General features: G+C 45.9%; 1 protein-coding gene across 2 annotated transcripts in view; it reads right to left on the bottom strand.

The window, feature by feature from the left end:
• The window catches only part of CPNE8 (copine 8), a 1123798-nt gene that overhangs the window by 473846 nt on the left and 622264 nt on the right, over positions 1–27688 (bottom strand). For both annotated transcript variants that reach the window (XM_078679874.1, XM_078679883.1), the window contains one exon: positions 24380–24484. In XM_078679874.1, coding sequence (XP_078536000.1) covers positions 24380–24484 — 105 coding nt within the window. The remainder of the gene's footprint in view (positions 1–24379; positions 24485–27688) is intronic.

A 27688-nucleotide genomic window follows, 5' to 3' on the forward strand; every position in this document is an offset into this window, starting at 1 on the left:
CACCGAGGCAAGAAACACATTTTAATTCATCTCATGTCATTGAACCTTACTTTAATTGTATTCTGGCATCAAACCCTAGGAGATGATACAACACAGTGAAAGCTTGAACTAACTCTCTCACCTGACGTATGCATAAAGGGCATACTCTAAAAAACCACAAGCATACAGTCAACTTACGTGTACATTTATAAGGGTTCAACTGGTTTTATTAATGATAAGGGTGGATTGGCTTAACTTCTGCAGCAGACGCACAAAAATGGTGACTCTGGCTCGCAGCTCAGATGCTTAAGTTGACTTGGTGTTTTCAAAGACAATTCAAATGGATGCCCTCCTTGAGTGATGGGAAAAAGCTTGTACAAAAACAATTTCAGTGCCCCCATATTCCAATTACAAATCCTTACTCACCATTTAAAGACAACTTTGCTGCCCTGAACAATACAGAATGCTGCATGACAACCCCATTTGGCAATGGATGATCAATAAAATAATGCATTTCTTGAGAGTGTGCGAATTTGCAACATTTTTCTCCCACAAATTTCCCTCAATACTAAAAAATACAACAGCTACTACCCACAAGTTACAGATTCTCTGAATGTGGATTTTCATGCAAACATCAGGACTAGGGGCATTATTGAAAGAAAAAGAAATATCCCCAACACTCAAACAGACTATAAATTACACGTTACACGTTAAACTGCCGGAAAATTGATTTTAGCAGAAACCGGGACTCTGGAAAAAATTGCCAGTTTTCTAGGAAAATCTCATCTTAACTATAGGATAAGTGGGAAACCACTGTGAAATATAGGAATCATGATCTCTTCAGGAGTTCATTTGTATGGTGATCTTTGCACATCCATATTCTTGATCAGATTCATTGAATATTTGCACTCTGAAGAGCTGTGTGAAACAGTATTATAGCAAGCCTGCAGTGTCTGCTTAACCCAGTTTTCATATGCTGGCGTGGATGATGGGAGAACGTTGATTATTAGTTGGGGTGGATGGTAGTCCACTACAAATAATAACATCACTATCCATGTTAGGTCCATAAAGATTTTGGTAATTTAAAATTTAGCTCAGTCTTTGGTAGTCATGGCACAGAGCAGAGACGCTTAACTCTAGAAAATATCTACAGCATTTAGAGGTACCAAAACAGTTAAAAAGTCAACAACACTACACAATAAAAAGCCCTTTCCAATTTATAAAATAGAGAATATTTTAATAAACAATAGTACACCAAACTACCAAAATTCAATATGGGGAACTAGAGGTATGAATTTAATAGATTTGTATTAAGGTCGCATGTCATCCCTCTTCTCAAAAAAACAAATGTGGACCCAGAAATCCACTCTAACTTCAGACCCATCTCTTTTCTGCCTGGGGTATCTTTGATTATTGAAAGGATGGTAAACACCCATCTATCATTATACCTGTATTTCTTCAATCTCCTCCACCCCTCACAATCAGGATTCAGGGCTTCACCCCAACACTGATACAGTGATTAAGGTAATGACAGATTCCATCAAATTTACGCTGGACTCTGGCCGCAATGTCTTCCTAATTCTATGTCAGGACTGGAAGCGAGGATTATGCCTTCGTTCTTCATTTTATTCAAGTAGCAGCTCATTAAAAGGTAACAAACAAACAACGTTTCCCATGAACCCTTAGCGAAAGGTAGTTTAGAAAAAAATACATGGAAACATCCAATCATGTTAAGTTAACAATGTCCAATCAGGGGCTTCCTAGCCCAACATTATCCCTTCTTAGTGTCTGATCGCCCTCTTTCGTCACGTGAAGTCAGCCATTGGATCACCTTCATGCATCCTGTTTGTTTGCATCAGAACCTACAAAGACAAGGACATATTACCTTTCCCTAAGGGTTCAAGGGAAACACAGTTTTTTTGTTAACCTTTTAACGAGCTGCTATTTGAATAAAGTGAAGAAAGAAGGTATAATCCTCGCCGACAAGTCCTTAATAGAATGGAAACTTTCTGTTAAGTTCGCTAGGAAATGTTTCTATTAGATCTCTCTACAGCGTTTGACACAATCTCATATGAGGTCTTGTTACAACGCCTAGCCTCTATTGGAGTGGAGGGGTCTGCCCTAGCTTGTTTGGGTCTTTTTTTGGACCACAGAGAACAGGCTCAGTGGCTTAAGCTGTACTTTTCTGAGGCAAAGACTCTTATTTGTGGAGTCACTCAGGGCTTTGCTCATCGCCAACATACACAGCGGGAAGGGAGAGAACCAAGGATTATGCGGTTTATATGAGAATCCAAATTCACTATCTACTGTTACTGAATACTGAATTGGGACTACTAGAGAATACACATCAGAATTGACTGGCTCTGAAAACGCCTAAATCTTTCATGAATAACAACTGATTCTAATGTTGAGCCCTGATGAAGGCTGCTGTAAACAGGAACAGCTAGAAGACAAAATACGTGTTGGCAAAGGGTGTCTTTGAATACAATAAATAAAAAGGAACTATTGAAACCAGGATCTCAACTTTGATTTCTGTGTGCCAGGAGAACTCAGAAGTTTTCGCGTTGACCTTATTAACAACTCTTTTGAAAAAGTACTTATGTATGAGGGTTTATTTAAGTTTCTGAAGTTTTCCTCAGCTACTCTTTATACCATAAAAAGGGATGGCTGCTCTTTGTTTCCTGCATTTAGGTATGAAAAGTAAACCGACACACCCAAAATGACTTTGCAATTACAATATTTAAAAATCACTCTTGGAAATTTATAGTATGTGGACTAAAAGCTTCAGCTCCTTCTTGTTTCTGTAACCAATTTTATGGCACCTACTAGCACAGGTCCTGTGATCCCCTGAAGGAGGTCGGGTGAGGAATTTGAAAACTTTGGCACTTTGAAGGTGATGTGACTGGAACTCAATGAAGGTCAATGCACATTCATCTGGGGTGATCTCTAATCACTTAATGTGGATTCAAGAGAACTCCCCCTATACAGTGAATGCAGGTGTTCTACAGGACCAAGAAGTGGAGGCATTTGTGATTTTCAGTGGTGAATGATGTTGCACAAATAGGAAGAAGTTAAAGGATTTTTATGTTTATCCAGTTTTAAGGAATTAAACTAATAAAGAAGCCATTTACAAATTACGATAAAGGTGATCTAGATTACATGAACAGCAATAGCCTAGATTGAATTACGATGCAGATGTACAGGATTAATGACAGAGACTTGATCATATAAAGAAGGATTTATCCTACAGTCAGTGTGATTTCATTTGACAGTCATAAATTGGAAATTAAATTTTGAATTAACATTTGTGGAAGCAACTGGATGTCGGTTTCATGCACATGTGAAGATTAAGCAGAAATCCGACCTTTCCATGTTTTGATTCTCTTTTTTAGGTCAAGCCTAGCAGCAGCGTGCATGCACCGCTCGCTTTGCGAGGCATGCTGTATTAGAGTATGCACTTGAAGCCCCCCACTCTCCACCCATATTTGTCATTGGCTTGAGTCATAGTCCTTCGTAAATGCTGGCGTCTGATTAGTAAATAGGCTTGTTAGTTTCTCCTTTGTACCGCCTTGTCTGCATTTCTTACCTCCCATAACGACTGGACTTTTTACTTGGCTTGTTACACGGTCTGCATTATAAGTCGGTGAGCACTATTTTGTTTATTGACACTGATGGGGACAATGGTTGCTCCTTTTTTTTATTTGCAGCGCGCCCACACAGGACAATGGCGACCACTATTCATATGGAGCGCTATGCCGCTCTAACTTCCATGCTGAGCTTTACGCCCGCCTTAGGGACACTGCGCTCTGTTTCATATTTTATTTTTTAAACTTTAATAGTAAGTGCAGCGCCCACTTCACGGACACCATTATCTCCAATACACTAGGTAATGCTTTTGCAAAAGTTTGAACTATTGGTATTGTAAATGACAATGCCTTTTGAAATTATAAATCTATTGCATTGTAAATGTTTGTTTGTTTTTAAGATAGGTTCTCAGAGCAACACGGTTATCTTGGTATTTACTGTGGAAGGAATTGATTTGGACCGAATCTCAGATTTTTGTTAGAAGTAGACTGCTCCACTTTTGAAGCTTCTAGGTCCACTCTCTCGCCGCAGCTCTGCTCAGCCGTTTTTTTTCTTAATTTTTCCCAGGTGTGCCACTGTTATTGTGCCCATCTGTGTCTTGCTCGAATTCTACCACTGTTTTTATGTTCCCATACCTGCCTGTTCCTTTCGCCCCTGCTGCCCCTGCGGCCCCTCCCCCCTGGGGATTGCGCCCGGAATACCACCCCGGAATTCCCCCGCTCCTGCCTCCAAGTCTCTCCTCCCTCCCACATCACCTACTTAATGGCGGCCGCTGCACAGTCATGCAGTAGATGAGTGCATCGGGCGAGCCGCTGGCGTGCTGAAGGCTCGCCAATGTCTGTGCCCGTCCACGACCTGACTGCGGCCAGTGCCAGGAACTCTGGACCACCCACTACCCATCGCTATGACACCACCACCCTCCTCGCACTCAACCCTGGAAGAGTTACAGAATGCCAACAGGCCTCACCGAACATGACCCACGGCTAGTTCTCCTGCCTCCACTGCTGCCAGACCCTCACCGCCCCCTGGCCGCCAACACCAGCGACACCCGCACCGGCGACACCCTTAAATGCATCCTCAACATACGCTCCGTACACAAACACGCCATGGAAATCTGGAACCTACTCGAATCTCTCACCCCACATCGCCTTCTTCACAGAGACCTGGACCAAAGCATCCTCTGCCCTCGACATCAGCACCGCCATCCCAGATGGATACAGGATCGAGAGGGAAGAGCGCCGCAATCACCCAGGAGGGGGCCTCGCTATCGCCCACAAGAGCACCCTCCACCTCACCACCTCCAGCTAAACCTTCCCCTCCGCCGAACACCTGCACTTCCAGATCCAGACCACCCCCAAAGCCAGACCACAAGGAAGCCTCATCTACAGACCCCCGGCCCCTGAACACCCTTTGCCCCCACCATCAATTACTTCATCGCACCCAACGCCATCGCCTCAACGAACTACATACTCATTGGAGACCTAAACTTCCACATCGACAACCCCAGTGACCCCAACTCCACTGTCCTTCATGACAACCTTGTCAGCGTTGGACTTAAACAACTCATCAACACACCGACCCACAGAGCAGGACACACCCTCGACCCCATCTTCGCGGCAGGAAACAGTGTCCAATTCAACCACACAACGCAGCCGCCATGGACCGACCACCACTGCGTACACTTCACCATCAACAAACCCAAGGCATCCAAACCAGCCCCACACCCCCCCCCATGAAGGAACTGGAGAAAGGTTACCGATGAGCAACTTAACTCCACCCTCACCCGAGACAACCACACCTGGGCACCTGACGCAAATGACGCAGCCTGAGAACTCCACACCTGGACCTCCGAATGCGACGAGCTCACCCGCTGCGCAACTCCGACAGACAACGCCCCAGGAAAGCCGTCTGGCTCACCACCGCTCTCCAAGAAGCCAGACGTATCTGCAGACGCCTGGAGAAGAACTGGAAAAACACCAAGACTACCGAAAACCACACCACCTACAAGGACACTATGACGGACTACCACAACCAGAGTAGAGCCACCAAGAGGAACTTCATCCACAACAACATCCTAGCCAACTCCACCAACTCCAAGGAACTTTTCAGTGTCATTCTAGAATTCACCATCCCACGCAGCTAAGGTACAGACCATCACCCCATCCCAAGACCTCTGCGACAAGCTTGGAACCTATTTCCACCTCAAGATCAAAAACCTTTACAACAACTTCATCGACCATCCACCAGGCGCCACAGATGGCCCCACCCCCCAGAAACACCAGCCAGCCCACCATCTCCAACTGGACACCGATCGCGACCGAAGACGCCTCCTGGACCATGAAAAGCATCCACTCAGGGGCCCCCATCGACCCCTGCCCCCCTCACAGCTACCACAGACCCAGGCTGCCATCGCACCCGAACTACAATGCACCATCAACACCACCTTTAAAACAGGCACCTTCCCAGACGACTGGAAGTGCGCAGAAGTCAGACCTCTGCTCAAGAAGCCCACAGCTGACCCCACCGACCTCAAGAACTATCAGCCCATCTCTCTCCTCCCCTTCGCAGCCACAGTTGCAGAGAAAACAGTCAACAGAAAACTGACACGATTCATTGAAGAGAATGCCATCCTCGTCCCATCCCCATCTGGATTCCTAAGCAACCACAGCACAGAGACTGCCCTACTCGCTGCCACAGGTTACATCGGCACCCTCCTGGACCAAGGCCACTCCGCAGCCCTCATCCTACTCGACCTATCAGCGGCCTTCAACACCGCAAACTAGTCACCAGACTACACGACGCGGGCATACAAGGAACAGCCCTGGACTGGATCAGATCATTCCTCACCAGAAGAAGCCAAAGGCTCAGACTCCCACCCTTCCTCTCCTACCCCACGAAAATCACCAGCAGAGTCCCACAGGGTTCATCCCTGAGCCCCACCCTCTTCAACATCTACATGGCCCCCCTCACAGCCATTGTCCGACAAAATGGCCTCAACATTGTTTCCTACGCCGACGACACCTATCTCATCCTCTCCCTCACCAAAGACCCCACCACTGCCAAACTCAAATTCCAGAAAGGAATGCAAGACGTCGACAGGTGCCTGAAGCTCAACGCCGAGAAGACAGAAGTCCTTGTCCTCAGTACCCCCCATTCTGCATGGGACAGCACCTGGTGGTGTCTGCCCTTGAAAGCCCACCTACCCCCTCAGACCACGCCAAGAACCTCGGCATCATACTTGACTCATCACTCACCATGAACCGACAGGTCAACGCTGTCACCTCCAGCTGCTTCAACACCCTCCGCATCCTCCGCAAGACCTTCAAGTGGATCCCCCCTGAGTCAAGGAAGACAGTCACCTACGCACTAATCACCAGCAGACTGGACTATGGAAACACACTCTATGCTGGCATCAACAAGTCCTTACTCTGCAAACTCCAGACAATACAGAACACCGCCGCCAGACATCCCCTGACACGAACACATCAGTCAACACCTACGTAGTCTCCACTGGCACCCCGTGGGGAAAAGAATCACTTTCAAAATCCTCACTCACGCCTACAAATGCCTACACAACAACGGACCCAAATACTTCAACGACAGAATCAATTTCCATGTACCCAGAAGAAACCTCCAATCTTGCAACCTTGCACTTGCCGAAACCCAGCGCATCCACAGAGCCAGAGCAGGTGTAAGGTCCTTCTCTCACATTGCAGCCAAGACCTGGAACGAGCTACCGGCAGACATCAGACGCGGCCCCTCCCTGAACACCTTCAGGAAGACCCTCAGGACCTGGCTCTCCTGCTAAACAGATCTGCAGACACTCCCCCCCCCCCCCCCCCTCTCAGCACCTTGAGACCCTCATGGGTGAGTAGCGCGCTTACAATTCCCTGACTGATTGATTGATTGATTGATTGATTGATTGATTAATGGAAGGGCTCACACCAATCAAGGGGACTTTGCTCAGAAAGAGAAAAGTGACCACTTTGAATTGTTCCTCTCTAACTACCATTTTTCATGCATTTTATGCGTGAATGAGGAGAACAGAGTTTTATCATCAAAGGTCCATCACTTTATATAGCAGGTACTTGCTAAACAATGTTATGAGCTGCAATGCATGCTAAACGCAAGGAATGAGCTATTCATGAATTTAGCTGTAAAGGCTGCTATGTCCTTTTTATTTGTAACTGTTGAAATGCAGCATTTACACTCACAAAGTAAAACTGATTTCCGTTATTTGAAGGCAGGACATTGTTGAAAAATAATATTAGGACTCTGAAGGTTGCGAACACTTTCTGAGCAATCAAATTTTCAGGTAGTTTATTTGGTCCCCCTGTGTTAAGTGCTCTGTGCACAACAGTTCCTTTTTGTAAGAAAATCATTACAAAAAGGCAGAAAATAGTACAAAGCCATAGTTGCTGTACAATAAAAATCTGTGAAAAATCCATGATGTTAAATAGTCAACAGTTTACTGTGTAGCAGTAGCAAACCAAAAACCCACCAGCCTCAGTTTACATCTTTGATTGAGTCCAGCCATCACTTAATCAGGCGCTAGATTAAGGCTAAACAGCTTCTGGCCTTGCCAGATTCCGAGAAAGAAACCTCCATCGCACACTGATCCATAAAACGAGTTGCAACAAAAGAGAAACTGTGGAGGTCCTTTTTCCAGCCAGTGTTTAGCAAAATGTAACTAAGTAATTAATATGCCAACAAACATCACGCCTTCATATTTAAGCAATACATCTGGCAAATGCCCTAAAAGAACAAGTTAAAGCTCTTTGTGGTCGATAGTCTAGCTGTGGATCCCTCACTTTTACAGTATCCCCCAGTGTCCTGCTGGATCCCACAGAATTCTTCCTCAATGTTCTCTTGTGCAGATATGTAGCACTATGTGTCTCAGCACTGACTCCATACCACCCTGAATTAATGGATTGAAGGCATATAAACTGTGATCTCAATTTCTCAATCTTTTTCAGAAGCACAGCACTCCAAATAAATTGCAGGTGTCGGAAAGCCAAAATCTAACTTGTAACTAATAATATAATGGTTTGGAGTCCACTCAACAGAATAGGGAAGTGGGACGTCATTGAGGAATCTGCAGTTAGAGTCGGACTGCAGTTAATACCAGTAGAATAGATACCACAGCATTACCTCCCAAAGGTAAAGGGCCTGAGCAAATGTAATCCATTAAGAGCCTGTAATGGTAGAATAAAATCAGATCTTGGGAGGTGGCCAACTTTCTATAGGAACTTGTACTCAAGTCAAATACATTTTTTATTTATGGATCTTCCGTGTCGGGAAACTATTGATGACATGGAACTTATTTCCAGTACTGAGAGTGACCACTTACCCCTGCTTCTCTTACTCTGTGGCCAGCCACGGCTCGTGCAGGGCGTTACACCGGGCGGTGACGTCTGGCAGAGGAGGGGCAGGGTGGGGGGTTGTCAAATGCGGGATATGGACGATGTCAGGTAAGTACCGAAAAAGAAAAAAAAAATAATTACGCGTGCTGCATCGCCAAATGTGATGCAGCGCGCGCAACAAAATTCGTTTTTTTTTTTTGGTACTTACCCGACATCGTCTATATTCCAAATTTTACAACCCCCACATTGCCCATCCTCTGCCTGACGTCACTGCCCGGTGTAACACCCTGCACGAGCCGTGGCTGTCTGTGGCTTTGTGGTTAGGTTAGATACAGATATTTTTGGCTCATCTAGAGTTACCTCATGCACAGATCATGGAAAAACACTTCAGATGCTTTATGAATCTTGAAGTGCAGGTTTTTTCTAAACCCTTCTATTCTCAGAACTGTGTTGTGACATCAGTTCCTGAAGAAAAAGTTACTCACCTACGGTAACGATGTATCTGGTAGAGACATAGTCTAGCCTCAGACGTCAGACTGGATCCTGAAAACTTTCCACAGCAGCACCTCTGCGTCAGTTTTGATCGGAGGACCGTTTCCGCGCCACAACGCAGAGCCACAACCGAAAAACTGTCAGAATATGGGAACAGTGTGCGAAAATGATGAAAAGACATGGAATGGTGAAAAACAGGACCATAAAGGAAAGTGCCAGGCACTGAATAATGTAAACTAGGAAAGGGAAAGAGCAGAGCACCGCTCTGAGAAACAACCCCGCAAAAATGAAGGCCAACCACCCTTGGAGGCAATGAAGATGTAAACAACATCATGGCAGACGAAAGAAAGTCCGCAACCTTAATGGATAACGGTGAAGGACAACAAGTCCAGAACACAGGAGCCAGGACAATTGACCACAAGACGTTACCAGAAAGATACGTTGTATCCCCTATAAGAGACCTATAAATGTGGCAGAGCCAATAGACTTCAAACCAGTGGAGCACAGGGGCGGTAAGAGACCCCAAGGCGATAGAAAAGGGGAGAGGGGGGGAGGGGAAACACAAATAGAACCCACACTGTACAACCCAGAGCATAGGGTTGTAAAGGATACATGACACATCAGCATACCATCCAATTACGAGCCTTGGTGGAGAAGAGCTATGAAAACAGAATGAAGTATCAGCATCCTGTGTTGGAGTGAAGTGAAAGCATCACCCTGCAGAAGGATCATGCCACCCGGAGGGAGGCGAGCGTAGAAAGCCCAACCTGAAAAGGTCCTCGCAGAACGAGGAGAATGAGCGGAATGAGCGGACGTTAAGGAATCTGCGGCTAGACTATGTTACCGAAGGTAAGTAACTCATTCATCTGATAGAGACGTCTAGCTGCAGATTCCTTAACTTAGAATAAATACCAAAGCCATACCCATAGAGGAGGCGGGTCTGCGACTGAACCCCAATAAGTGGCAGAGGCAACACAGCCGTCAACAAGGTGACGACCCACGGTGGGGACCGCAAACCAGCGCAGCCATACCAGACCATGAAGGTCAGAAAGAGCGAAAAAACATTGGGAAGCAAAGGTATCACAAGTCGTCAAAAAACAGCATGAAAACTCCTGTATGTATACCGGGTGAGAGAAAGAAAACATACGCTAGATATATCTGCGTGAAAGGGAGAGTTCATGACTTCGCAAGAAGTGGAAGTGAAGCCAGGGACTGATGGATCCTCAGCATCTGACGTGCTGACCGTAAATAAAACTCAGAGGGAAGACAACTGGTATGACAGAGTTAACACATACCGGTCCAGTATGCCCAACCGTGGAAAAACACAGTTGAATCCTGTACCAGCCAAACACGTCGGACAGTATTGGCAGGATGCCGATCCATGAACAGAAAGTGCCAGTAGTAGTAGAAACAGAATACACGCTGTTGGAGAGTCACTCTGCTATGAAGCATGTGAATCGGCTGACGGCAACCATCTGAAGCACCCAAAACAGGACTACAGTAAGAATGATAGTCAAGTGTAAGACTGGACGAAACAGAAGCATACTGTGCAGACGGTAGAACCACACGAAGTAGAACAATAACCCTCCTGTAGGGTTGCGTGAGCAGCCCAGATGCGAGAGACGCAATAGCAAAAAGGCAACCAGCAAAAAGGGGCACCAAGCAAGCTGGACATCCACGGACACCGAATGAAGGAACGTGACAGCACAATTTTGCTGTGTAATAGCACAGTAGATATAGCGGCAAAGAAATATACCCAGAAATGAAGTGTAACACAGAGGACGCAAAAAGTACCAACAGTCATGATGAAGCAGAAGTGGACAGAACAATGTCCGGACTAGTAAGCCACATTAGCCTCTCACCCAGGAGGAGCAACGGTCCACCGCAAGATAGAGGAGGAGACGGAGCTAGACAAGACAGTCGGAAACTGTCAGGACCAATCGAATGGTCCAAGGACTCAAGAAGCGAGTATCCTAAAGAGAACACTCCCCTTGAGAGTGGACCAGCAGGAATCCAAGCAGGGAGTGTATAAAACACCTGTGCGTAAAGCAGAGGGAAATGTGTAAAAATTCCTGTTGGGAAAGTACCCCGAAAATGAAGGCACAAAGCAAGGTACAGTAGATGAGGTACAGGGCGAAACCGCCACCTTGAAAGACAAGCCCAGTAAGGGCTGAAGAACGAAAATTTTGTTTACCCCAACCCTTAAAGGGGAGGGAGAACTAGCACCACAGAAGTGGAAGAATCAACGCAAACACCCTATGATAGCAATAATACCAGGGTGCATTCCCAGGTTGCGCCAACACTAAGAAGTGTACCACACAATTGTTGTATCTTGGCGCAAAAAGAGGATAGAGCGTCAGTGGTGGGAAATGCGCCTGAACTGAGGTCCACAGCAAGATTGTGGTGAAAAACTCCATAGGAGCCTACCAAGGCTAAGGCAGTCACCAAATAGCCTATAAAAATAGCCTATAAATACCCCCAAAAGGGTAGGTGTCAACCCCTGCGAGGGGGAGTCCTCTTGGGCAAAGCACACATTCAGAGGTCTGAAAGGAAAGACAGAACCAGCTGTCCGGCTGCACGTAAAGAATACTGAGATGGCAGAACCACCGCCTACACTATCCGGGTGCTACGCAGAGTACCGGGACATGTACGAAATCAGACCAACAAGGTAACATCGCCTACGTAAAATAAAAGAATACTGATAAGGCAAAAAAGGGCATGCCGCAAGAGTCACGGTAGCCCTGACATGAGGCGGGAGACCGCTGAATCTGCGTGGCTATCAAAAAGGTCCACGCCATTCAAAGGCTGATCCCTAAGAGCATCCCAAACATTGTCCGGGAAATAACTGTTGCGCAGCCAAGCATGGTGGTGCAAAGCCACCGACCGAGCAAGAGCTCATCCAACCGAGTCAGTGGCGTCAAGAGAAGAGCGGAGGTAGTATTGCACCATTCACCTGCCATCATGCAGATTAATTCAACCCACGTGCCTTCTGGAATTGAAGGTAGAAGAGCCTTGACCAAGTCCCAAAGTGTAGAGGATGCACGTGCGAACACGCAAGCAGTATTCAGGGCGCGGATGCCAGCACTGGCAGAGGCGAAAAGCTGGCAACCACATGTATCTAACCACCTAGACTCCCTGGTGGGAGACAACAGAGGCAGGGCAGAGGAAGACTGTAAGTCGAAGGCTGCCTGAACAACTAGGCCCTGAGCCCTAGGGTGAAGGGACAGACAGAGCGGATCATAAGGGGCAGGGCGGTGTAGACGAGCTATGGCCCAACCAACAGGGTCACCCGAGGAAGGTCTTGCCCATGTGCCCAGCATGATGTCAAACAAGGATGCCCCAAGGGGCAGCAAAGGCTCCACTTAAACTGGCTCCATATGGAGCAGATCCAACAAAGGATCAGAAGGCAGAGAAACCACAGGGGGCTGAAAACAAAGAATAGCAGCTGCCCTGTGAATAGCCCGTGTGTAGGCAGCACTAGCCTCAGTTGCCATCAGGGGAGGTGACAATAACCCATCCGTAGGGGATGGCTAGAGTCTAACCCGTCCACTAGACCGCAACAGTGGAGGAGCCGGGGGCTGATCCGGAGTCCATGCCACACAAGGTACCTGCACCATGGGCCGAAACAGCAGCAGATCAGGGGAGTCCAGAAGAGCATCATCGTGTGGTATGAGAGGAGGCATAGGCCCCTGCACCGGCGTTGACGGACGCCGCGTGGGAGTCATATCGACGTCCGAGGACGCGGGTGGAATATCAACCTCCTGAAATAGAGGAGACGTGGATGTCGGCACCAGCATCGACAGACGTTGGGCCAGGGTCGTCTGGACGTCGACGACCTCCAAGAGGGACTCAGGCTGGGCGCCGTCCAACGTCAAACCCACTGTAAAATGTGGGGAACAGGGAGGTGAGCCCGGCGACGCCTCAGATGTCGATGCAGTGAGCCGCTCAGGGCAATGCGGAGACTGACAGGGTGGGCTAGAGAGACGACTGGGAGGACCCACTGGGCCGTGTCCCGTCGGTGTCGAATCAGCTCCGGAACCAGAGTCGATGCACACAGCCGGAGCCGAGGACGAATCCGCCGGCGAAGACCGGACATGAGTACCTTCCACCTCTATGGGACCCGAAGATGCACCAGGGAGAGGGGGTGACCCAAAATAAAAGTGGAGTGCTTCAGAATAAGCCTCCATTTGGGCTTGTGTCGCTCTGGCACCCTTAAAGGGGGGTTACGGAGGAGACGTCTGCCTGGCGCCCGTTTCCGACAGGGAGCGAGAAGCGCAGGCGCCAGCGTCATGGGTAGGAGAGGAAGACCTCCTGGCCTTACGTTTGTGTTTACCTCCGAACGACATCTGCGGGAATGACCTCGGGAGTGGGCTCGATCCCGAGAGGGAGAGCGGTGACGCGAAGGTGCAGGACCAGACAGCCATGCGGCCAGCAATTTCATCCAACACTCCCGTAAGGACTTTGGTTTCATCCGCTGACAATCGTCGCACTCTTTGGAGTTGTGGTGCACCCTGAGGAACCACATACAGATGGCCTGTGAGTCCATCACTGACATCTGATGTGCACAGGTCTCACACGCCTTAAAGCCTGAAGGCATTGCACACTGATCCCGGGACACCGAAGGTGTCGAGAAGACCCGAAAAACAGGGCAAGGTACTGCTGGTTTTCCAGGATCCGCGTTGGGATGCGGAAAAGAAGAAAAGTGTTGTCAGCGCGCCGGGAGGGGCATATATGGCTCTGAGGACGTCACGTCTGTGGACGACGTCAGAGCGGAGCCATGTGGCCCCACCCCTGGTGCACAGAGGTGCTGCTGCAAAATGTTTTCCAGATCCAATCTGATGCCTAGGGATTTTCTAAGTTAAGGAATCTGCAGCTAGACGTCTCTATCAGATTGGTACAACAAAGACTGCAGAGTGGCAAAAAGTCACCTGCTGGGTTCCCTTAAGGAAAGGGCTGTCCAAGATATTAAGGAAGCTAGAACTGCTTATAAATCACCCCAAAGGTGAGCATAATCTAGCTGGGATACAGCTAGCTGGAGTCATTTGCTATCTGCTGTTCGATTGGAAAATCAAAATGTCTTTTGGCACATAATCTTGCATGGGGGTAAGTCTGTTAAAATTAAGCCAGAATCCCATATATTTTCTCAAGCTAGGGTGACCCATTTCAAAATCTTATATAGTTCTTTGCCTGAACTTAAGAATTGTGAGCACCAATTTACCTCTTTGTCTGACCCCTCTTACCTCAGATACCATATTTTTTTAAGGTTTTTTTTTGCCTATGGAAATTAAATCTGCCTTAGAATCCCCAAAACTAGGTATGGCCCCCAGCCTGGATCGAATTCCAGCGGATCTGTTTTAATCTGAGCTGGCCATCTGGGTACCATATCTTACTTGGAGAGCCCAAGCCAGTATGGCAGGAAGGGATATACCAAAGTCATGGAAGGGGACGGAGATTTTGTCTACCAATAAGAAAGGCTCAAAACTGGATCTGGTGAACTACCGGCTTATTAGCTTAATTGATTTGTTCCAGAATATGTTTTGTAAAGCTATTTTAAACAGGTTACTCCATGGATAGATTTAAAAAAAGTTCTTGGCTCAAGTTCAGGTGGGATGTCACCCCAAGAACAGTACGGTCGACCAGGTCTTTCATTTTTAACTTCTGTTCTGTGATGGAAAGAGGTTGACCTAGATGGGGGTAACATCTATGCCATGTTTGTAGATCTCAAAACTACATTCGACATGGTCCCAAGAGACAGATTGTGGTGCAAGCTTGGAGACCTGGGGCTGCCTGATCCCATTTTTTCCATCATTGTGCGCTCCATAATGAAAACTTTGCTCACGTCTGTTGGGGTCTAAATGGGGAGTTTACTGCTCCATTTGGGGTTGATAGGGGTGTGTGGCAAGGCTGCATCCTTGCCCCCACGCGGTTCCTGTTGTTTTTTAATTGATTATCTTATGTCCTGCGACGACCACTCCTCAATTCTTGGAGAAATTAAAAATACCAGTATTGTTGTTCGCAGATGACACATGGTTAATTTCCAAGACTCCTAAAGGTCTCAAGACATTTTTGCTAAATGTAGGTTCTTTTGTAAGGATCATGGCCTTAAGATCAATGAAAGTAAATCTAAAATAATGGCTATCTATCCTCACAAGGGTTTTAGAGGGACTATATCCCTAGAAGGAGAACAGCTTGAAAGAGTCTATGAGTTTGATTAGCTTGGTATCCAATTGTCTAACATCAATTTTTGGGTAAATCTAGTTACAAAAAGCACCCTAATGTTGAAACATCGAGCAGCAGCTCTTTTAAAATTTGCCAGCATATCATCCCTTCACCCAACTTCTACTTAAGGTTTGGAGGGCTCGAGCTGTAGCTACTTATGGTGCAGAATTGCGGGCCCATAGCAATTTGGATGCTCTGGAAGTGGTAGAAAATAGCTTTCTAAGGGGAGTGCTTAAAATTCCCCCAAACTCCCCCTTAGTTTTCAAATATGACCTATGTCTATAGCCCAATTAATTCAGCTGAGACCAATATTGTACTGGTTGCCTCCAGAGCTGGCTCGTTACAGAGAGGGATTAAAAGATGTTTTGGCTAGGGCCCATGGTGGGAAGAAGTTACCATGGTTGAATTTTGTGAAGCAGACTTGTTTTTCGTTAGGCCTACAAGAGTTCCGGCAGGATCGACACACTATTTTTCCAATCACCAAGAAAAAGCTGGAGGCAATCTTCAGGGAGCAGGAGAAGTTTGCACTGTTGCACTGGGCAGATTTAGGGAAGCTAACAGAAGTCTTTTTTGGATTCAAACCATTCCCCTGCTTTGAGAATTATTTGGATGAAATTGATGCCCCCTTTGCCAAAGAACTATATATTAAATTTAGGCTGGGGATTCTGCCATTAGCCACTATCACAGCAAAATGAAAAGATAATCACATGATGCCTGGAAAACAGTTTCTGTGACATGTCAATTATATTTATGGGCCGATAATTTCAAGGCACACCTTTGTCCGTTTTTTAAATACAGTTACTATCTCTGCTCCTAACCAGGAATCTGGTACCCTCAGTCCCATTTAAAATTGGGTTAAAACTTTGAGTGAGGATAACACACCAAACTTCTGGTTCTGAGAGGGAGAGGTCACCTGGTATTTTATCAAGTCCCAGGTGCTTTATCCTTTTTAGGGCTCGGGCCTACGTCACACACTGCGAAGCAGTGTGGGCGGAGCCAAGAGTCCTATAATCAGGGTCTCCGTAAAGCTACCCAAAAATTCCTGAATGCTCGTGATTTTTCGTGTTCTTTTTTTGCCATCTGCATGGCAATTGGGCCTCGCATGCCTGTCTTTTTAGAAGACAGCACGCAATAGGCCATAGGCTGTAGAGTTGCTCCACTTCCTGCATATTCCGTGCGGACACGAGCAGCAGAAGGGCATATATCATCAATTACCAGCTGTCAGGGGCCGCGGTAATTGAAGCCAGATGCTGGGCATGCATTCAGCACTCTCCAGTTACTTTTTTATTCAGCTGTGTGCGCGCGCATGCTGGCTCCCTGACAAAGCTTGTGTGTCTAGTTTATGTTGACTCAGATCGGCACTGCTTCAGGCAAGTCAAATTCCGTTAAATGTCCGAGTTCTCAACATATCAGAACAATGACTTATTCCCACCTTACAGTTAGTATTTATTCCGCTTGTACGTACATTGTAGATGTCTGTCTATTTACAACCACAAGCATTATTTTTATGTTGGCGCAGAACGATACTGCTCCCGGTAAGTCACATTCCGTTAATACACAATATTAAGAACTGCATACGTGATTACAGTAAATGCCGTTAACGCTCTTAAGCACTTTTTTAGCTGGTGTTTTCAGCGATCACAGTTGTTTAATAGTAACAACTACCACTCCCACAAGGCACAGTAGTTTTTAGTCACGTGACGAATAGGAACTCTATTAAACTTTGAATGGTATCATTACGCGGTAAATACAAGGGGCGAGTATGGCGGTTTTTGGCAAGACGCGATCACCGCTTTAATACAGATTCGCTGAGGTACGTTCATGAGGCATTTATAAGGTATTGGCAAAATTAATGGTCCAGGCTTACAAATTATTCACGGCAATTCATGAATATATGTGTCGTTTTTTTAAAGGCACGATTACTCACAAGCGTGTGAAGGACCGTTTATGTTCCAGACCATTGGATTATTTTTTTTCCGCTATCACAAGGTATGTCAATTAAGACACGTTTTTTTTAAGACACACACTAATGTGGATGTAAGTTTGGAAATGACAGGAGCACCATATTTCTTACAGATGATTATGAAATCGGATGATTCGGCAATTGCATAGAAAAAACTTCCCTGGAATTCCTTTGGTCAGCACCTGGTCCTGCTTTAATCAGGTCAGCTACATTCTATACCTATTTGAGGGTGTTATCGGAGAGAGTAAGCAGCACAGCACTTTTCAACTCAGGTGGCAATAGTACATTTGTTGATGTATGTACAACCATGCAACATTTGTGTCAGTGCTCCCTTCACACCTTGCCATAGCCTTGTGCCCCAAAACGCTTGTATTGATCATCACAAGTTCAAACTGTGTGATCCTGGACACATCGCCCACCCCTCCTTTGTCCCCGATCTCTGGCAAAGGTGGGAGCGCTTAGAAGCAAGCGTATACCCGTGTTAAGCAGCATATATGGAACTGGGTCGGTACATTGGCAGCTGCGGCTAGCGCCCCCCTCCAACACCCCCACAGCTCCCCCATCCCAGATGTAAGTCTCCCGCGCCCAGTATTGGCTACTTTACATGTCTCTGCCTGGGAGTTCATTCCGTAGGGACCTTAGCTGACGTCTCAGGGCAGGGAAGGATGTGCGCTGCCACAGTGCCACCCACTCCCCCCCCCCGCTCTCATATAACACATGTAAGTACGTGCCTGCGGTGGCCCTGTCTTTGCATTCCTATTTGCATTCAGTGCTCTTGTAAGGACATTTCATACTCCCACGATTTAAATCATCCCTCAAGGTAGAGCTTTGTGAGTTTATCAGGAGCCCGGGAAAGGGTACCAGCATGCTACAATAGAAGTCGGACAACTCGGTGGGTGGAGTGCCTGCTACAGAGATCTGAGTAACCTGCAGGGGTAATATTCGAATATAGACAGGGCCAACTTAGATTTTCCTCCTTTGGAAGTTGATGATATAAGAGTCGTTAGATTTTACAATGGAAAAAACATTTGTTAGCAGGACTGCAACAATGGCAAGTTGTGCGGCAGCAGGGGCTCTATGAACGCACTGAACGCACACTTTGTTGCTGTTACAACCACAGGAAGACTGCGGGGGTTCTCGCAAAGTGAATACCGACGTGGCCATGTTTAACTGTGTATTTCGCAGCACATTTCACTGTTGTAACCCATGTGTGCAGCACCAGTACTATGAGCCTCTGGTGCTCAGTGCCACAAAGGCTGCAGCACAGTAACTTTCTACAGTACAGAAATCCAAGCTTGTGAGCACGATGCTGCGGTCCAGTCCTAGATATTCTTACCAGCCTGCCAGTCCTCTTCAGACTGCAGCTCCTTTCCTCCCCCACTGGAGATCTAATGTAAGTATTGCGCCTGCCGCTGTCCATGGCAGAGTGCAGTAGAGTGCAGCGTGCAGTAGAGTGCAGCGTGCATTAGAGTGCAGCGTGCAGTAGAGTGCGGCGTGCAGTAGATTGCAGCGTGCAGTAGATTGCAGCGTGCAGTAGAGTGCAGTGTGCAGTAGAGTGCAGCGTGCAGAATAGCACAGAGTGCAGAATAGTGCAGAGTGCAGTAGAGTGCAGAGTGTAGAATAGTGCAGAGTGCAGAATAGTGCAGAGTGCAGTAGAGTGCAGCAGAGTGCAGTGTGCAGTAGAGTGCAGAGTACAGTAGAGTGCAGCAGAGTGCAGCGTGCAGTAGAGTGCAGTAGAGTGCAGTGTGCAGTAGAGTGCAGAGTGAAGCAGAGTGCAGTGTGCAGCAGAGTGCAGCAGAGTGCAGTGTGCAGTAGAGTGCAGTAGAGTGCAGAGTGAGTGCAGAATGACTGCAGAGTGAGTGTGAGTGAGTGCAGAGTGTGAGTGAGTGCAGAGTGCGTGCAAAATGAGGGCAGAGTGACAGTGAGTGCAGAGTGAGTGCTGAGTGCATAGTGAGTGCAGAGTGAGTGCAGGGGCAGAGTGAGTGCAGTTGATGAGTGAGTGCAGGGTGAGTGCAGGTGCACAGTCAAACAGTTGTAATATTTCATATAGAAACATTTAATAATGTCTGATCTTACCTACAACTGTGTCAATGAAAACGTTTTCCCTTTCGAATATCAATAAACAACTTTTACTTGCAAACAGTGTTTTTTTCACAGACTGTAAATCAAAGTTACAAACACATATTTTACGTATGGTGTGTGAGTTTGCAGAGTAAGCAGTATGTGGGATTAGTGTACAGTGAGAGTGAGTGCAGAGTGAGAGTGAGTGCAGAGTGAGTGAGTGCAGAGTGAGTAAGTGTAGAGTGAGTGCAGAAAGAGTGAGTGCAGAGTACAGAGTGAGTGCAGAGTGAGTGCAGATGCAGAGTCAGTGCACAGTGAGTGCAGGTGCAGAGTGAGTGCAGAAAGAGTGAGTGCAGAGTACAGAGTGAATGCAGAGTGAGTGCAGAGTGATTGCGGATGCAGAGTCAGTGCACAGTGAGTGCAGGTGCAGAGTGAGTGCAGACTGAATGTGAGTGCAGAGTGAGTGCAGAATAAGTGTGAGTGCAGAGTGCGTGTAGAGTGAGTGCAGGTGCAGAGTGAGTGCAGAATGAGTGAGTGCAGAGTACAGAGTGAATGCAGAGTGAGTGCAGAGTGATTGCAGATGCAGAGTCAGTGCACAGTGAGTGCAGGTGCAGAGTGAGTGCAGACTGAATGTGAGTGCAGAGTGAGTGCAGAATAAGTGTGAGTGCAGAGTGCGTGTAGAGTGAGTGCAGGTGCAGAGTGAGTGCAGAAAGAGTGAGTGCAGAGTACAGAGTGAATGCAGAGTGAGTGCAGAGTGATTGCAGATGCAGAGTCAGTGCACAGTGAGTGCAGGTGCAGAGTGAGTGCAGACTGAATGTGAGTGCAGAGTGAGTGCAGAATAAGTGTGAGTGCAGAGTGCGTGTAGAGTGAGTGCAGGTGCAGAGTGAGTGCAGAATGAGTGCAAGTGCAGAATGACTGCAGAGTGAGTGTGTCTGCAGAGTGACTGCAGTGAGTGTGACTGCATAGTGACTGCAGAGTGAGTGTGATTGGAGAGTGAGTGTAGATTGAGTGCAGGTGCAAAGTGAGTGCAGAGTGAGTGCAGATACAGAGTGAGTGCAGTGAGTGTGACTGGCGAGTGACTGCAGCGTGAGTGTGACTGCAGAGTGACTGGCGAGTGACTGCAGAGTGAGTGTGACTGCAGAGTAACAGCGACTGCAGAGTGACAGTGACTGCAGTCTGTGAGTGTGCAAGGTAAACAGTGTGTGAGTATGTGAGTATGCAGGGTGAATAGTGTGTAAGTGTGCAGGGTGCAAAGTGTGTGAGTGTCCAGGATGAACAGTGTGTGACTATGCAGGATGAACAGTGTGGATGTGCAGAGTGAGCAGTGTATGTGTGTAGGGACACTGTGTGAGTGTGCAGGAGACAAACACTAAAACGAAGTTCACCACACACATACATAGGACCACACACATAAAAACCACACACCACACACACATACACCACACACACATACCACACTCACACACACACCAGCCTCTCACCACCACACACTCATCACCACTCACCACCACACACTCACCCCCACAGACTCACCCCCACAGACTCACCACTACACACACAACCACACACACAACCACACACCACCAGCCGTCAGTGCACGCTTTCACCAAGCACAAACACCACCAGCCATCAATGTACGCTTTCACCAAGCACAAACCACACAATGCGTCAGTGCAGACTTTCACCACACACACAACACCAAATGTCAGTGCATGCTTTCACCAAACACACACACACCACCAGCTGTCAGTGCACACTTTCACCAGTCACACACAACACCAGCTGTCAGTGCACTCTTTCACTAGGCGCACTTGCCACCCACACACACCACCACCCATCAGTGCACACATGAATTGTTAATGCATCTACAATTAACTATTGTAGCAATCGCACTATGCTGCACTTACTTTTAAACATATTCATCTAAAGCGCAGCATGCACCATTGCAACTAGTCCAATCCAACACACATATTTCCACTACACACCACATGCATACACTCCATAACACATGGCTACAAGACATTGCCATTTACAATGCCATTACCTCCAACTCAAAAAAATCCGAGACCTATTGCATTTCTAATGCTTGTTTAATGTGGTGAGGGCCAACCTACTTTCATCCAAACTGAAAATAAGCAGAACAGTACACATATTTCGGGATGTCTCAACACAATCTTTAACGCATATCCACATATGGTTGTCTAATTGGTTCTCATAGAGCAAGTGAAATTGGTGTACCCATGTTTGAGGTTGAATATCATCCCCTTCTTCCATTATTTGTCTCTTAGATCCTTTGGCTATTATATGCCACAGCTGTTTGAAGTCCTTACATTTTGCAACACTATCAATATTTCTCCATAGGGCAAATTCCCATTTTCTTTTGGCCTCAGTTTGTGCTGCTTTGTATTTGTTTTTTTGTATTGTTTATATTTATGGCCTACTAGCTTCCAAGGATAAGATCTTGAGATTTTTATATTCTTCAATTGAAGGTTGAGTAGGATCTAGGGGTTGCCTCGCTTTACCACCAATCACACCAGGAGTATAAACCAATCTTGCACCTTCAAATACGTTGGTCGACCTGCCATCTCTAGCTTAGGGTGGCAATCTCTCGGTCCATCATGCTCTTCCATAACCTTTCTCCTGGTTAGGTTTATACAGCATAGGATTACCATGTGCTGATTACGCCAGATTAGACATAAACCTGATACTACTGGGATTATGCTTACCGGTAGATTGAATTTAAACTGAATCAATGATACATTTGGAAATTAAGTCCGCTGGTCAAGGTTCACTAGACCTGCCCCAAGAGAATAACTGACTGAATCAAGGGTGATATAGGCAAATTCATCACTATAGTGGTACCTACTTGCATTTAGAATGTCCGATCTTATTACTGAACAGCAGTTTCTTTTCTGCCTAATCCAATTTATGACTGTATTAGTTAAGATCTCGCTATTTTCTCATACCCTCAGTGATATTTTGGGGACAGTTAATAAGTCTATTTTACTATATTTTCCTCCACGTTGGGTCAAAAGGTCTGTGTGGTATGATTCTGGCATATGATTAGTTGTCACTCTCTTGGTCAGTGGATCCCCCTCATGGGTATACTTTTGGTCTCCAGCATGTAGAGCGCATTCATAGGGATGAAATGTGATAAATGTGGGGGATTTCAAGAATTAACAGGAACGTGTGTCTGTACACAGGGGGATATACCATTTTTTATAGATCTTACGGGCCCTGATTGATAGCTGGAAGTGTCTGGTCGTGGCATTTGCTAGGTCTTGCCCATGTGGCCTACTCTAGAACTGAATGAGATAATGTAAAGCTTAAATTTTGTCCAGGACCCCGGACATTGCTCCCACCTATATTCCTGGGACCAAATTTCCTCTTTGCTTGTTTTCAAATAAATGTATTATATCAATTGTATCTACAAGCTTCCCCATAATTAGTAGCATCGGGGAAACTTAATTTACAATTCTATTGGTGTTTTTTCGAGTTATCAAACCTCAGCTTCACACGCACACTTTATACCTGCTTGGGTGTCCGTCACCTTCCTACACACTAGCAGTTGGTTAGATTTTCAGGAAGCCCCTCTGAGGTGCCCTCTGAGTGCCTTTATTAATGAATCCAACACTGGCATCAGTGTGGTCCCATTCATTTGAGAGGTTTGGTACCAAACATCTTGGCTTAGGCTTCGGTGAAGCCATCAGGGAGCTCTGGAACTCCTATTGACAAGCTCCCAGCCCATGTACTCGGTATGGCTTCACCATGTACTTATAATGTCTAAGAATCAACTTAAACACTATAGGGGCATATCTGCTCAAGCAGTTATCCCCTCATCAGAGGTATAGTATACTCTGCCTCAGGGCTATAAGGGTTGTTGTACGGGTCATTTACCTATGCCTCTGGCAGTGCTCGCAGGCCAGTCACACAGGGATGTGTGCCAGGTCGACTCTTCACTTTTATTTGCACCAAAACATGCAGGCTGCTGTGGCAGTGTGCATGTGTTTGGTGAGGGGTCTCTTAGTGTGGCATAATAAATGCTGCAGCCCTTAGAGACACTCTCTGGTCACATTGCCCACTGGTACCTTTAGCAAGGGACTTATAGGTGAGCCTGAGGTGTGCAAATTGTGGAAACAAAAGTACAGTTTTGGAAAAGAACACAGGCACTAGGAACCATACTAGCAGGGACCCAGTGCACATTCAGTCAAAGTTGCATTCAGAGTCAGGCAATAAGTGGGGGTACCCATGCCAAAAGGAGCACTTTCCCATACTTACTGAAACATGAAAAAATATAACCTAAAATAACTAAATGGACTGAGAAAATGGTAATGGTTAGAGAGATCCTCTCATGACCATGAAAAAAGGAATATGATATAGCACCAGCGGGATCGGAGAGTGTAGCCTAAACAAAATGATTATACTAGTTAAGGATTCTGATTACTAAAGATCATGTAAGTCTAAAAGGAAACGTATTTATATATGAAAGCATTCAGGGCATTCCTCCTAATGCTGGCTGACAACTGAACCAATTCAATCTATGGACAATCTTATGCTTAAGAAATTTATACTTCATTATTCTTAGCTGGAAAAGTCAAGGCAACGGATTGAGTATCACAACAAAACCAAGAACATGATAACAGAAATACACTTTAAGTTGCTTATAATATGTAGCACATACAACGTACATTTTTCCAAGAGAAAAAGTAGGTCTTACCTGTCAAAGTCCCCATTACAAAGTGCTCGTACAGGGATCTTGAACGCTTGCCACACAGGGTTAAGGGTATTTTTAATCACCTCTGTCTTGTGGCAAATTGTGAAACTAAAAAAGAGAAAATCAACCATACTTATAAGATGCTATCAATGTGTAAATTTCTCTAACTACACATGTGATGTTAAAAAATGACTTAAATTCTGACTTTACGGTTCGTTGTCCTACAAATTAAAATGCCTGTGTAAATCTGAATACGATCTACGACTTTAAGCAGCATGAATATCTTCTTAAAATAATAAGAAAACAGCCAATCTGCACCATTCTCCTGTTTTCTTGGTAACAACGGGAAACAGCAATACACCCAGTGCCAAAATTATTCGATACACTCATATAGGGCAGGAGTAGAGAAGGCTTCCTACTTACCTGTAACACGTATGCCTACTTTGACTGCCATGTCTTCATTAGTGGAAGGCTCTTCAAACACATGAGTTAGTTCCACAATGGACACAGGCTCTTGAGGTTATGCAGGAAAGCCAAACTCTATTTTGACCTAATTCCTACCATCATGTACACTTGCAGTGTCAGTGTAGCTGATAAACTAATAACTTCTCCAACACGACATCTTCTTAAGAGTTGCAAACATATTAGCAAACAATGTCAAGCCAGGTCATCTCATCCGATAATGAAATACCCTGGGGCTATCCATTAACCCCTTTCAGAAAGGTAATAAAATCACTAATGCCATACTAGTAAGGAAAGTGTGTGAGTATGGGTTGAAAGCAATGGGCCCTTTTCACTATACGGATCTCATGAATTTTCTGGCCCAAGGAGCAGATCCACCCGAGGACAGATTTTTTTTTCTCCTCTTTTCTTGCAACAACCATCCCAAATAGTGTTCCACAGCTACCTGCAGCGGTACGAAGGTTAGTGGATCTAGTCAACATTCCCAGAGAAGAGAGGCCCAATAGAGTGCAGCCCGCCAGAAGCAAGTCTTGTTGTATTCCTCATTAAATCACATGCCAGGATCACTAGTGGGAAATTCCTGTTGCACCTCAAAATTGGACGATATTTGTTCTGAAAAATGGGTACTTAGCCTCCTTTCAATACAAAAAGAAATACATTTCTTGGAGAAGCTACCATCTGATCACTAAACCACATCCAGGAACCGCCTACTGTAACTGTAGGTCAAATCTACTTTTTGCTTCGCTAGGGTGCAATAGAAGATATCTGGTTTCCAGAAATCTACATTACTACATCCTAAGATACGTTTTCCTGGAGCAAACAAAGCATAAAGACCTCAGGCCTAAAAAGTATGTAGGTTCTGTCAACAAGTATTTTTTTAAACAGTCTATACGTTTGGAGGTACTTCCGTATGTGGTACCATAATACCCAAAGGAGAATCAATTTATTTTTGTTCTCTGTGTATATTGCTAAGGGCCAGTTGACAGGAAACCTCACAAGTACTCCAGATAGAGGATATGATAGAGCCATTGGCAGTTCGGTGCCTTGTCCTCCAAAGCTTCAGTCAGCACCCAGGCCTTTTCAGTGAGTCTAACAAAGGTGGCATAACACCAGTCTAGGAGACAGACTTACGCCTACCACCGTTTCAAAGGCTAATTTATAATGGAGGTTTCACATGACAAAGCCAAGACAATGGTTTAACCATGACTCCAGATGCTTTTGGACTGAGAATATATTTTCAGAAAATATCAGGAGACCATAGCAAGAGAACCTCTTCCTGGAAACTGAACCAAAATTACAGTTATGTAAGATCCAATAGGTAGACCAGAGTGCAGGCCTTCACACAGACCTCTAACAACAAAGCACAGTAACAACTAAAATACTCTTCCGGCTCAGGTTGAGCATTTAAGAGCAGGCGAGGCACAGGTGAGCAGAGACTGGCAAGCCAGTGGAGTTCACAGACAGGATGAGGTCCGCCCTAGAATAGTGAACTTTTTTCGTGGATATATTTTAACAACTGCCATTTCCTCAGGCCATTTTAGTGATGGATGAATCCCTGGAGGGCAGGGGGGCCTACATGACTCCCTTTATGACCAAGGATCTGTGTTCATGGGCAGAGCAGAGATTAGACTCGTAACAAGAGAGGAAGGGAACAGAGATGGTGCTCCTATCCCCCTCGGTGTAAATCAATGAAAACAACAGAGGAGCATAAAAAAACTTTAAGGGACATGCTTCATCATTGGGCCCCACCATTGTTTTTTTGACACAATTGGTACATCACTTAAAAATCACACTTCACTCAAAAAAAACAGCTCCGCAGTAAACTGGCGTCGAAGCACACTAGGGTGGCATTCGGCCACTCCTGGTGGGGCCCAATGATGAAGCATGTCACCAACCAGGTTGGTGAGTGAGGGCTTTCCGAACAACCTTAAGAGGTTTATTCCGCACAGCCGACTGAGACTGTGAGTGGTGTTACATGCTTGCTCTTCCCTTAAAGTTTTTTGACGCTCCTATGTTGTTTTCACAGAGCAGAGATTATATATGTAACTGAGGGAGTTCAGGACAGTCAGGTATGTTTCAGGGTCAGAAATTTTCGTCTAGGTGAAAAAGGACAACATCAGAATTTGCTCGCTGTAGCTTTTAACACCTTAGCCGGGTGGGATTTATCGCCGTGCGCTGAGTTTTTTATAACCACCCGTTACATGACGAGCTCAGCTCGTCATGAGTGTACGAGGCGTACCTCATGACGAGCTGAGCTCGTCATGAGCGTCGAAGGGGTTAATAATGAGAAATTAACCATCTTCTTTTGTTAAGAGCTGCTCCAGAGCTGGAAGTAACCGGCCATTAATTTATGTGACGGCTGCACCACATACCAGGGCTAAAGACCAGCAGAATGGTTGATCTAATCAGTCTGGACTGAGTATCACTGAGACTTGGACCAAAATGTGGAGGAAACATTGGCTAATAATAATGGAATTATTTCACATACTACTATTCGAAATCCAAAGAAATATGAAAGAGTTGTACTTCATCGCTAGGTATCCAGGTGGAAAAGTAGATGGGAGAGACATTCTCCACCCTGCCCTATCCCTGGGTCACAGCGAGTTAAAGTTGATTTCTGCTTCAGCCCTTTAAAACTCCACAAAGCCTGAACCTATGTTTTAGGTGAAGAGGTAAGCCCAAACTATAAATGAATCTGAGAATGAGAACAAGAGTTTGGTAAATGAAACATCAACCTCAAGTATGATCATAGTCTTTGTCCAGCCATTTAATAAATGTTGCTTTAAATTCAATGAATTCATATGCTAAAGTGGACAGAAAACTTTACTTTGATCACCGAATGCAATGAAG

This window comes from Lissotriton helveticus, chromosome 1_1 (genome assembly GCF_964261635.1).
Source record: "Lissotriton helveticus chromosome 1_1, aLisHel1.1, whole genome shotgun sequence".
NCBI lineage: Eukaryota > Metazoa > Chordata > Amphibia > Caudata > Salamandridae > Lissotriton > Lissotriton helveticus.